Source organism: Nicrophorus vespilloides, unplaced genomic scaffold (assembly GCF_001412225.1).
Source record: "Nicrophorus vespilloides isolate i.1.1-1 unplaced genomic scaffold, Nicve_v1.0, whole genome shotgun sequence".
NCBI lineage: Eukaryota > Metazoa > Arthropoda > Insecta > Coleoptera > Silphidae > Nicrophorus > Nicrophorus vespilloides.
The window spans coordinates 524,361-536,528 of record NW_017100114.1 but is presented as its reverse complement, the minus strand read 5'-3'; the positions used below and the strand labels follow the sequence as shown (position 1 = coordinate 536,528).

Sequence of the window (12,168 nt, the reverse complement as noted above, 5' to 3'; positions counted from 1 at the left end):
TTTATTCTAAGTATGAATAAAGTATTTCATTTTGTTTGTATGTTTATTTTATAATAATTATTTTTTTATCTTTCAGGTGTGTAAAGGAAATCTTAACTTATGCTTCTATTATAATATATGAGCAAAACAACTATTTATGTGCTTCCTGACTATACGAATTTCAATCCTATATATTATGGAGTTTGTTTCCTACATAATTTGATCCTATGAACAGGTAAGACCATCATACTTTATAGCTCATGAGATATGTTACAACGTGATGTAGGCAACCAAATTAACACCAATTTAATGTTTTCACTATATTCTATAACATTTAGAATATATAGAAGAAATCTAAAAATAAATTATGGTTATCTTTGGTTAAATTCACGTTATTTATCATTATAATAAATATATTAAAACTTTAACACAATGCATATTTAAAAATCGAATTTACAGGAATATGCAGTGAAACCTCGATTAACGAGCATTTCGCTTAACGAGCAAAATAAATTGTAATAAAAATGACTCGCTTAACGAACGAAATTTTGGGTAACGAGTGACGAGAAGAAGAAAAGTCTACATAATTTTCAAATCTTGTGTACACATATTATGTCTGCATATGAATAAGTACGAATGGTTTGATTCTCTCAGAACAATTTTTATGAGAAAATTCAATTACATTTGAGGAAAACATAAAAGGAATAAATGTGAACATTTGAAACATCTTCAATTAACTTTCGATAACTATTTTCCCAATAGATGCAATATATCCCTTTCAAACAACTGGATTGGTAGTTTTTAAAGAAATGTAAGTTTAAAAGCCTCTCTAACTTTATTAGAAAACGAAAAACTCAAAAAGTTATCTTGTGACAATTCATTGCTATTTTTAAAGACCACTCTTTAATTGACTTCTCTATATCTGTCATATTATAAATGAATATTCAGTTCTGTCCATAAAGCTATTGAAGTTCTATTATAATTTTTAACAACATATCTATGTGAGAAAGGATTTTTAACATACACTTATTTGAAAAATAAATATAGAAACAGCTTAAATGAACCACAACCTGATCTAAAACTGAAATTGTCAGATATTAAGCTAAACTATTAAGATTTGTATCACTAAGAACCAGTTGGTTTCTTGAATTGATTTTGTATTCATTTTTTTTTATAGCTATCATCATAGTCTTATTAATGTTTGTACTTATTTTTACGTTCTTTGTGCAATATGGAATATTCTACCATATTGTATTCTTTTTTATCTATCATTAACGACTACATATGCGGTTCGCCAAATTCTTCTAGGAACCACTGATCTAGTACAGGCGTTATTCTCAGTAAAAGCAATAACATATAGGCAACTCATTATACTACTTTAAATTGCTGTAAATGTGTAAAAAGCGTTATATTTATATCAATAAAAATAAACTCGTCTCAAATTGTTGTCATTAAGTAAACCAATGATTCTCTAAGTGATGGTTGCGAAATATAAATTTTTGGAGGTCGAATGTTTTTCTACGGTAACCGGATAAACCAGAACAGCACAAAATAAATAAACAGATCAATCCAAGATATTTTCTACGGTGACCGGATAAACCAGAACAGTACTAAAAAGAACACGCCAAAGAATAACAAATTGCAAAACAGAACATTGAAAAAATATTAAAGTCACAGAACATTGAAAAAATATAAAGATCAATAAGATTGAGAAATACTGGAGTAAACAACATATTTCAATGGAGATACAAAAAATTCGATGAAAACAACTATAGGCAACCAACATATGTTTTATGTATATTCTTTTAAAAACACTAATAATTAGTCTTGAAGTCGTTACAAACATTTAAAATTTTAAGTTTACATAAATAATATGTGTACAAGGATCGATAATAACATTTTCTAGACATTTTCAGAAATAAGGCCGGAATCGTAATATACAAAATGGCGTATAGGCAATTCTTTAAACTAATATAAATTATTTATTGTTAAACAACATTATTTAACAAAGAAATAAAGCTATTATTATCAGTGCATATTAAACAATATTTCAGAAGAAAAGGCAGATTTAGGTATTAATAATTAAAAAAATATTGAAAGGTCATTGGTCACGAGGCACGATTAATGGATATCAAAATTGTTCATCTTTATCTATGCTGAACTAATCCGGTTGCAATTCAGCCGTTTTACAATGGTTACATAATAATCATTGATAAGAAAGAGGAAAATAGATTATTTATAAAAGCATGGTTTCTATATAAATGTTGAGGTTAATTGTTTAGGAATGTGATTCGTCATTGATGCTTAAGAACGAAATGCAAAAACTATGTTCATATAGTTTACAAATGCAAATGAAATGCATTTTATAAAATGGTTTATTTATTTTGATGCATAAACGTTGAATGCATTTTTTAAGCTGCATTAAATATTTCTAGAAATACAGAATGAAATTGCATTGTTGATAGTAAAACGTGCGTATAGTTCTATCGCGTGTTACGCAATAAAGTATTTAATTATGGTGGCTTTTATTTCTGGATGCAGCATAAGTAATTTATACATTCATAGCAAGATCAAGGTTGCAATGCAGTGACATTGACTGCAATAATATAGTTCAAGTTATATATGGAATTAATTGAAGGAGTAGTAAGTATAAAAAGTTGATATATTATTGTTTACAAATCTGTTTTATTGGCAAAAGTCAAAAATAAGTATTGTATCCTTATGTCATTAAATAAAATATTTAAATCCTGGAATAGACTGTGGAAAAAAGAATGGTGAATTATAAAATTTGTAGAGTTTTATGTGAAATAATGGAATCCCACTACTTCTTCTTTTGGGCCTTCTCAGCAGCTTTTGTGACTTTGCCAGAGCTGGGGTCTTTGAAGTTGACAGCCTTGATGACGCCGACGGCGACGGTTTGCCTCATGTCACGGACAGCGAAACGTCCAAGTGGAGGGAATTCTTGGAAGGACTCAACGCACATGGGCTTGGATGGTACCAAGTTGACGATGGCGGCATCACCAGATTTGATAGACTTGGGGTTGTCCTCGGTGGACTTGCCAGTACGACGGTCGACCTTCTCTTTGATTTCGGCGAACTTGCAGGCGATGTGGGCAGTGTGGCAATCGAGCACCGGGGTGTAACCGTTGGAGATTTGTCCAGGGTGGTTCAAGACAATAACTTGAGCGGTGAAGTCAGCAGCACCCTTGGGTGGGCTGGCCTTGGAGTCACCGGCGACGTAACCACGACGCAATTCCTTGACGGAAACGTTCTTAACGTTGAAACCAACGTTGTCTCCGGGAACGGCCTCTTGGAGGGCTTCGTGATGCATCTCCACGGACTTAACTTCAGTGGTGATGTTGGCTGGAGCGAAAACAACAACCATACCTGGTTTCAAAACACCAGTTTCGACACGACCGACTGGTACTGTTCCAATACCGCCAATTTTGTAGACATCCTATGAAAAAGAAAATAAAGATAATTAGTTATTGTTTTGAATTTAAAAAAATGATAATACTAGAGTATTATTATTTTCAGAAAAGATTAAGCCTATTAAATTGTAATCAATTATATTCATATGATTAATAAATCATCATTTACGAATTGAATTAAAAATGTTGCTAATTTTTATAATTGCTGTAATTACCTGAAGTGGAAGACGAAGAGGTTTCTCAGTTGGGCGAGATGGTGGGAGGATGGCATCCAAAGCGTCAAGAAGGGTCTTGCCGTCAGCCTTGCCTTCCTTGCGTTCAACAGCCCATCCCTTGAACCATGGCATGTTGGAGGAAGCTTCCAACATGTTGTCGCCGTGCCATCCGGAGATTGGGACGAAAGCGACAGCAGCTGGGTTGTAACCGATCTTCTTGATGTAAGAGGAGACTTCCTTCTTGATTTCTTCGAAACGAGCCTCGCTGTAAGAGGGCTCAGTGGAGTCCATCTTGTTGACACCAACAACGAGTTGCTTGACACCAAGGGTGAAGGCGAGAAGAGCATGTTCACGGGTTTGTCCGTTCTTGGAAATACCAGCTTCGAATTCACCAGTACCAGCAGCAACGATCAAGACGGCGCAATCAGCTTGGGATGTTCCAGTGATCATGTTCTTGATGAAATCCCTGTGACCGGGGGCATCGATGATGGTGACATAGTATTTGTTGGACTCGAACTTCCACAAAGCAATATCGATGGTGATACCACGTTCACGTTCGGCCTTCAGTTTGTCCAAAACCCAGGCGTATTTGAAGGAGCCCTTGCCCATTTCTTGGGCCTCCTTTTCGAACTTCTCGATGGTACGCTTGTCGATACCGCCGCATTTGTAGATCAAATGTCCGGTGGTGGTGGACTTGCCAGAATCGACGTGACCAATCACGACGATGTTAATATGAATCTTTTCCTTACCCATTGTTCTAGCTGCACGACAGAAGAAAAAAAAAATTATAAAAAAATATCGTAAAATTTTTGCCGGTCCAATAAGATTTATGAAAATGCTATAAGAGCGTCTAATATGAATGGAAATTGGATTGAAACTGGACCGAGATTGATCAAATTATTAACGTTCAACATATGGCAAAGATGGCGGATTAGTGCGGCTTGTACACGTGGTGGATGTCCATGTTTTATTGAAAATTTAAAGAACGCGATTAATAATCGAATATAAACAACCACGCCGGTAAGCGAGCACCCGAAAAAAAATAACAACATGCCTACTTACAGTTTAAGTTCTAATAAATGCAATAGGACCGGTAAACCGAATCGAAAATCCAAAACTAGTGGATAAACTAAACCAAGACAACCGCACCGGGCGAAGAGCTCGACAGAAAGGAAGAGTCACGAACTACTCGCTAACATATCCACTCCGGGCCGCAACGTCACATCCGGGCAGGCGCAACAAGTGTCTACTCGCCGGATATTCGAGTGGGGGTAAATTCAAAATAGCCCGCGAAACACGAAACTCCAAACTGAGCTCGATTTACACCCCGAAAAAACAAAATATATATGAAACAATCAATTAAAAAACAACTCCTTGCTAAATTTTCACGTTACGCCGTGCAATCTGCTAAAACAAGGGACTTTTTTATTGGTTATTCAGCGTAGTTTGAACTCGTCGGAATTCATTACATTCAGAGAATACAGTTACAGATTCCGTAACGATGTTTATAATTTCCTTCTGCCAGCTAAACAATATATTCGTATAATAAGTTTTATTCATAAATTGCTTCCAATACAAGAAAATTACTTTTTTTCTCTAACTTCAAAAAAGTATATCCAAATCTACATTAGATCATTGTTTAGATCATAGCTAACGTTTTAAAATCCGATTTCGTAACATTACACATTATTAATGTGATTGAATCTGTAAATGAATCATATATTTTTTTCCCTTCAATATATGTCAAAAGTAAATATAAATTTGCTATTTTTGTGAGTTCTTTTCGCCAGAGCACGTTTTCTACAAGCTAAAATAATGGGGACTTTCCATTAAATATATTTAGTGTACATGTATTTTTAGATTGCCGGCATTAAAATCAAAATGTTATTGTTTTATATTAAAATATCATAATGAGACAAGAAATTCCATTTCAATTCTGCTAAGAAATACAAATCGATTATAAATAGGCCACAACGTGGTTTCTCCGAAACGCATACGTTTTGCTACAGTTTTTGATACATTCGCGATTCCCAATTGCAAAACACTGCTCATCGTAATTAACTAATGTTTGTCCTTGGTCTGATGAATTGATTACATTATGCTATTTTTGTAAAATTACTGCAACATTGTAATACACCTCTATCCATAGATCATTGTTGAATCATGCCAATGGTAGGTGTTCAATTTTAGGAATCCATTGAAAATTATCGTTTATGTTCGACCACGTTTTGAGCATCCATCAAATCTTATGTATTAATCTATATGCGATATCATCACTAAACATTATATTGACCACGTTTTCTGATGTAACGGTTTTTATTTAGATAAATATACTTGTTATATAAATAATTAAAATTATGTTCTTATTTCAATAATTTAGAATCGATGTATTTAATCCAGTTACTTCAATGAAACAATATTAAATTAACAATTGATTTTTAACGCTATTTTACAATAAGTATTTATTATTTAACATGTCACTAAAATGTTAACTAAATATAGGAAGGAATAATATTTTGATTTATATATTTTTTTATTATATTTCATGAATAAATCAAAAAACGATCCATTTATTATATTGTTAATTCGAGCAAATTTTTATAATTAGATCATTTGGGCCACGTGTTTCGTGAACGGTTTAACCATAGCTAACATAAAATAAAAGTATTATGTTAATTGAGTTTTAGATTATTGACCTCCGAATATTTTTGCCCGAAATGTATTTATTATTCGGCCATATAACCTTGATTCTATGACATATTTCATGCAGTCTCGACGAAGATGAATTATTGATTATTTTATAGTTAGTATAAGCTACATAAGGGTTTTATGAGAAGTCCAACCGCGTGGTTGCATGATCATTTCACAGATAGGTACCAAAAATAAAACCTGTTTTCCTTTCTGTAATAATATCATAAATATTTAATTAACCTTTAAATATTATTTGTTACAATATTAAAACTTAACAGGAAAAGATGTAAATTAATAAATACTAAAAATTGATATTAAAAGAAATTGTAGGAACGAAACTTTAAAATTAACCATTTTATTATATTAAATAGATAAATTAAATTAACGAAATCATTTTTTTTTTTTTTCAAATGAAAGTTGTAATATTGCTATTAATCACAAAATAACTTCAGAAAACTTATTAACACTAACAAGACATAGAGAAAACTTATTGATTTTTTTTGGAGATAATAAAAATTAAATTAACGAATTCAAACTTTTATTATTCAAATGAAAGCTATAATATTGCTATTGATCACAAAATAATTTCAGAATACTTATTAAAACTAACAAGAAATATAGACAAACAAAATGATGAAAGAGGGGTGAAAACTTAAAAAAAATAACATCTTATTGGTAGATTTTTTGTCATCTTATATAAATATTACTAAACTTCTCGTAAATATAAATAGGTTATAAAATATACAGCTACTGTTTGTAACAAGGAAGGCACTTTAACCTTTACAAGGTTCATTAATTACTTTATAGTTTAGTAATATATGTAAATATGTATATAACAATAATCGATTCTAGGCGGGTTTAAGGCTTCATCGTAAGGCATTCACATTGTCATGTATTCCAAAATACTGTTTTCTGTTCCTTTATTATACTAAAGTGGCATTGTTATTATCAACTTGGTGCTCGTGATTTTGGTACCAAGCATTCATTTCGGCTGAGAAATTTTCAGCTACATTTGGTGTTAACTGACTGAGATCAAGGCTTGTGTTCATCGCCATCGGACTACCGATGGATATGTTGCTATTGCTAAAAGGAGATAGGTTAATACTGTGGTTTCTTTGATATCCTATTGTAAGTATACGTACTTGACAGGACTGAACGGTTGGCACTTCATCGGCTGCAAAGGTTGATAGATACCTTTCTGGATGGAATTATCATCATCAAAGGTCTCGTTGGATTGTGTACTTTGGGGTGAAGGCAAGTTCCTGAAACCGATGCTATGAGATCTAGTACGGTGGCTCTCCTCCTGCGGTGCTTTCTGTGGGGATTTGTTGTATTTCGTTGAGTACTTGTAGAAATCGGCCATCTCGAATGGTTTTGTTTCTTCGTGATATGGCTTCCATTGCGCGTGTTGGACGACAGTCCCGTTTTTCGGTATATTGTTGTTGAAGATCTCCAAATTGGTCTCCAATGGACGGGGGGACGGGTTAGTCTCTGCGGGTATTTCCAGCAGCGGTTTCGGCGTCTGTGGGCTTTGAGCAAGGATGTGCGGTGATGGAGATGGTATCGACGAAGAAAACTCCATATATTTATCTTCTGGAGCAATCGACGGTACAGTTGAATGAGATCTTGTTGGTGTTACATTTACTGGTCCATCCAGGGACGTTTCATACCTACAAATAGTATGTGTATAGTAAATCTGAATAAAAGCTTCTTGCAAATAACAAACTTGAAAAATTGAAGTCATGCAATTGAATATATGAAATATTTGGCACACATAGTTTCGTTAGAATAAATTAACTTTTGAGACCATTAAATTACATCAATTCAAAATTTATAGATCTTGATATAAACCATATTCGACGTTTATAACCTTTCCAATAAGATAATTATAAAACATCCATCTACAATAATCATTTCATTATACTTATACAAGACTGTCATTTAAATTCACAATTATTTCTATGCAATAATAATTGAGTATATTTGAGAAAACATAAAAATATTGAATCTTCTTAAAACCAAGAATACGAAAATGTATAAGCATTGAATATATGTGATATACATATGTGTAACTGTACTTTTTTCCACATATACTACATTTAGAAATCACATCAATAAATCTTGATATTAAATAGAAAACAAAACTGTTTTAAGTGAAGGAAATATCGATTTGAATCAGATTTTAAATATTTTGCGTTTGAATTCACAAATTCGTTATTGGTGATAAATACTAATATATTAGTTCCAAGAAATATTAAAGTAATATTAATAAATAATTAATTATCTTTCAATTCCAAGTAATTTAGAGACTATAGTCCAACACTATACTCGTTTTAATGCATTCATGTTATTTTTCATATGTAAGTTTTGTCCAAGAATTGAAAACTTCAATTAATCCAATTTCATTTGCTAGATGATTACGCATTGAAATATTACCATTCCTTTTGTTTTTGCTTTCGTATATTGTTACTGTGTTCGCTGTAGCTCAGGGATTCGCTCCCACAGGAAGAGTTATCATCGCTAGGACATACAGAATCAATAGTTTGTCCTCCAACGCTACCAAGCGATTGCGTGCGCACCAACTGCCTGTTATTTTGCCTGTGTCGTCCAACGATCTAAAAGTATATACAATTCAATAAAAATATCCATCATTACAATTTGAACTACTTTCGAGTCATTTAAAATAATCGTATCACCAGTCCCATAATAATTATCTGGATACACGATGCAAGGAATATCTTCTTTGCTCAGAATATATTATAAAGAATCATTCCCATTTAAATGTGATTGTATAAGATCAAGCTATTGCATTGTACTATTAAGATCACCTGTTGAGGTTTCCTATGTTCGTGGCTGGGTGGAGCCGAAGCCAAAGTTGCGGATTTCGTTTCAACATTAGGCGAGTTGCGCCGCTGAATATGCTTATTTTTTCTTCTGTCTAAACTTCCAAATCTAAAAATACAGTAATTGAGCATTTCAATTATCTTTGTTTTTTTTTGTCATTTATGTAACCTTTTGTCTTTGGGGCCAACCTCGCTCGTTGATGAATTACACCAGAACATCTCACCGTTCTCGGTCCTTTTCCAATAACCACCTAAACCTGACGACATGCAATCATGCTCGTATTGCTGATGAGGTTGGAGCTGGTGTGGATTTATAGTTCTAGGATCGTATTGCCGGTAATTGGGTTGTTGTACTTGGATGGGATAGAACTTAACACTGGAACTACTGCTGGTGCTAGGACTTGTCTGTCTATGCATATGATTATTGTTATACTTTAATAAGTCTTGCTGATACTGATTTGTAAAGGATTGGGATTGTGGAGATCTTCTGGCTGCATGTGGCAAGGTATGAGACGGATTTATGTATTGGGGAGTGTGTTGTTTATATAAATTATTGCTGGATTGTGTATGGATATTGTACTGATGGTCATTTGGACTCTCGTCCACATAATTCTTGAAACCATTTAAACTCAATCTATGTAAACCACCAGAAAGAGCATCATCGTGCCTGATGTAATGTGCCATGTTTTCGTTCAAAGAAGAACTATCCGAGCCCTTATATATCAATTTCGGATGACTTTGTACGGAGTATCGCAGGTCATTGGTTTCCATGACGACAGGATGCTGCAATGAGCGCAAACTGTGTCTCAGCACAGTCTTCCCAAACGGATTTTCAATACTCATAGAAACAGTATCAGTATCTGAAAAAATCACATAAATCAATATATTTAAATAAAAATAGTTAAAAATTCACCTTGATCTAAGGGCCTAGGCTTTTTCTTTTGCTTGGGTTGATTATTTGGCGAGGGCAATTTGAATTGTGGCTTCTGTATGTGGGTCTTAAGAAATTGCATTTTTTCCTCTAATTCACTATACTTCAGTTTGTGTTGCTGATATTCAGCCATGTGCTTGCGTCTGACAGTCTAAAATAAATAATATTTCAATTTATGCACTTACATACATTATTCAACTAATTTACTTTATTTCCATTATTTTCGTTTGCCAAGCCAAGTGCAGCTTCAGCCATTTTAGCAAAGATCTGCATCTCCAGCTCAATATCATTGATTTCCTGCTCTTTACTGTTGTTATTAATCAGGTTTTGGGGCAGTTGGAAAGCTGTACCTATACGCCTTCGAAATGATGGTGTAGTTTCTCCCGGCTCTAAAGGATACTCTATAGGCATTGAGCCTGTTAGCTCTGCTTCCTAAAATAGACATTACGTTGTTGAGATTGGGCACATATTGCCTTCGCAATACTACAACTTACTTTGATGCATAGTTCTCGGAGCTCCTGGTTATGCTTTGCCAGCTTCTCCTCAATCTGTTTCTTGCGCTCCTGAAGGGTTGCTATTTTAGCACTGTTAGGGTTACTGCTTGCACCCATTTTCAAGCTTTTAGTTTCTTCAGTATTTACACCATCATCTTGCAAAATATAAACAATTAAAGCAAATGTCAGTTTTGTTTGGTTATGCTAGTTGAATTACCCATTTTAATTGCAACAACAGTATTGGGAACAAACGTTTGGCCATTACATAACTGGCGAACGAATCCTCTTTGTACTCGCTACATATCATCTAGATTACTAATTACATTTATCAAATGAAAACAATATGATATTACTGATAAAGTCACCAAAAGTCACAACTGCAATATAACTCTTACGAATGAAGTTGGTTACATAACATTGACAGTGAGGACGCAACAAGTTATTCGCAAATGAAGAATTTAGTATATACGAATTTATAAAATGGACTCATCGCTTATAACTTACTAAAATATTTACAAATTCGTTATTGTTCATTTTATTTATTACATTCAATTAAATATTAAAATAATTTAGAAGCTGCAACTTCAACTTGCTTTAAGTGTTTGTATTTACTCTTATTACTAATGTACCAACCAAAATAATTGATTTTATAATAAAATCAATATTAACAAATATTAAAAAAAAAATAGCGAAGCCATATAATGAAGTTTATAATGAACATAACTGAATGAGAAAAAAACAAGATAAATATATTAAAGAAATGATTAAAATAAAATCTCGTTTATCCTTTGAACTTAGGCTTTACGAAATAAAACAGATTTGTCGATAGGGTGATAACAAGGATATTTCCACATGTAATAAGATTACAATTTCACTTCTTATCATATTAGTCGATAGCCACGCATGCTAATTACAATTATGATTAAATTAATTAATTAAAACCAAGGTTACGGAATTAAGTAGATATCATGAGAGATTTATACATATTCTAATATGCATGAATTAAGCTAATAAAGTTGAAAAATCATGCTGCTTAAAAACAGGGAATACTAAATACAAGTTTGAATACTCTAATAAGACACCGGCTAATTAAGGACAAATCTTAAAGAACGAAGACAAAACCGAGCAAATAACAAATTGAACTTCAGATAAATATACTAGTCCCCTGTCCCGATTAAGCGGAATCGAATGTGTATAGTCTTTAGTTTACATATACACATGCTAATAAAAATTATAATATTTATGAATTAAGATGATGAAGTTGAAAAATCATGCTGCTTAAAAACAGGGAATACTAATTACAAGTTTGAATACTCTAATAAGACAAATACAGTCGATTCCACTTAATCAGGACACCGGCTAATTAAGGACAAATCTTAAAGAACGAAGACAAAACCGAGCAAATAACAAATTGAACTTCAGACAAATATACTAGTCCCCTGTCCCGGTTAAGCGGAATCGACTGTATATAGTCTTTAGTTTGCATATACACATGCTAATAAAAAGTATGATTACTCTATTTAAAGATGTTTTTATATCAATTTGCGTTAATAGGTAATAGATGTGTTATAATATAAATTTATA

General features: G+C 32.9%; 2 protein-coding genes across 2 annotated transcripts; both read right to left on the bottom strand.

The window, feature by feature from the left end:
• Window positions 1–2,644: 2,644 nt before the first annotated feature.
• Window positions 2,645–4,813, bottom strand: LOC108568752 (elongation factor 1-alpha). Its single transcript, XM_017930024.1, has 3 exons — window positions 4,688–4,813; window positions 3,626–4,386; window positions 2,645–3,436 (listed from the first exon to the last, which is right to left on the bottom strand). The coding sequence occupies exons 2-3, from the start codon at window positions 4,376–4,378 to the stop codon at window positions 2,801–2,803; spliced, it is 1,389 nt and encodes a 462-aa protein (XP_017785513.1). The 5' UTR covers window positions 4,379–4,386; window positions 4,688–4,813; the 3' UTR covers window positions 2,645–2,800.
• A 2,148-nt stretch (window positions 4,814–6,961) lies between these two features.
• Window positions 6,962–10,967, bottom strand: LOC108568760. Its single transcript, XM_017930035.1, has 9 exons — window positions 10,802–10,967; window positions 10,585–10,739; window positions 10,298–10,522; window positions 10,073–10,241; window positions 9,329–10,019; window positions 9,145–9,268; window positions 8,753–8,931; window positions 7,459–7,986; window positions 6,962–7,399 (listed from the first exon to the last, which is right to left on the bottom strand). Exons 1-9 carry the CDS (start codon window positions 10,803–10,805, stop codon window positions 7,240–7,242), a joined length of 2,235 nt encoding a protein of 744 aa, XP_017785524.1. The 5' UTR covers window positions 10,806–10,967; the 3' UTR covers window positions 6,962–7,239.
• Window positions 10,968–12,168: the final 1,201 nt, after the last annotated feature.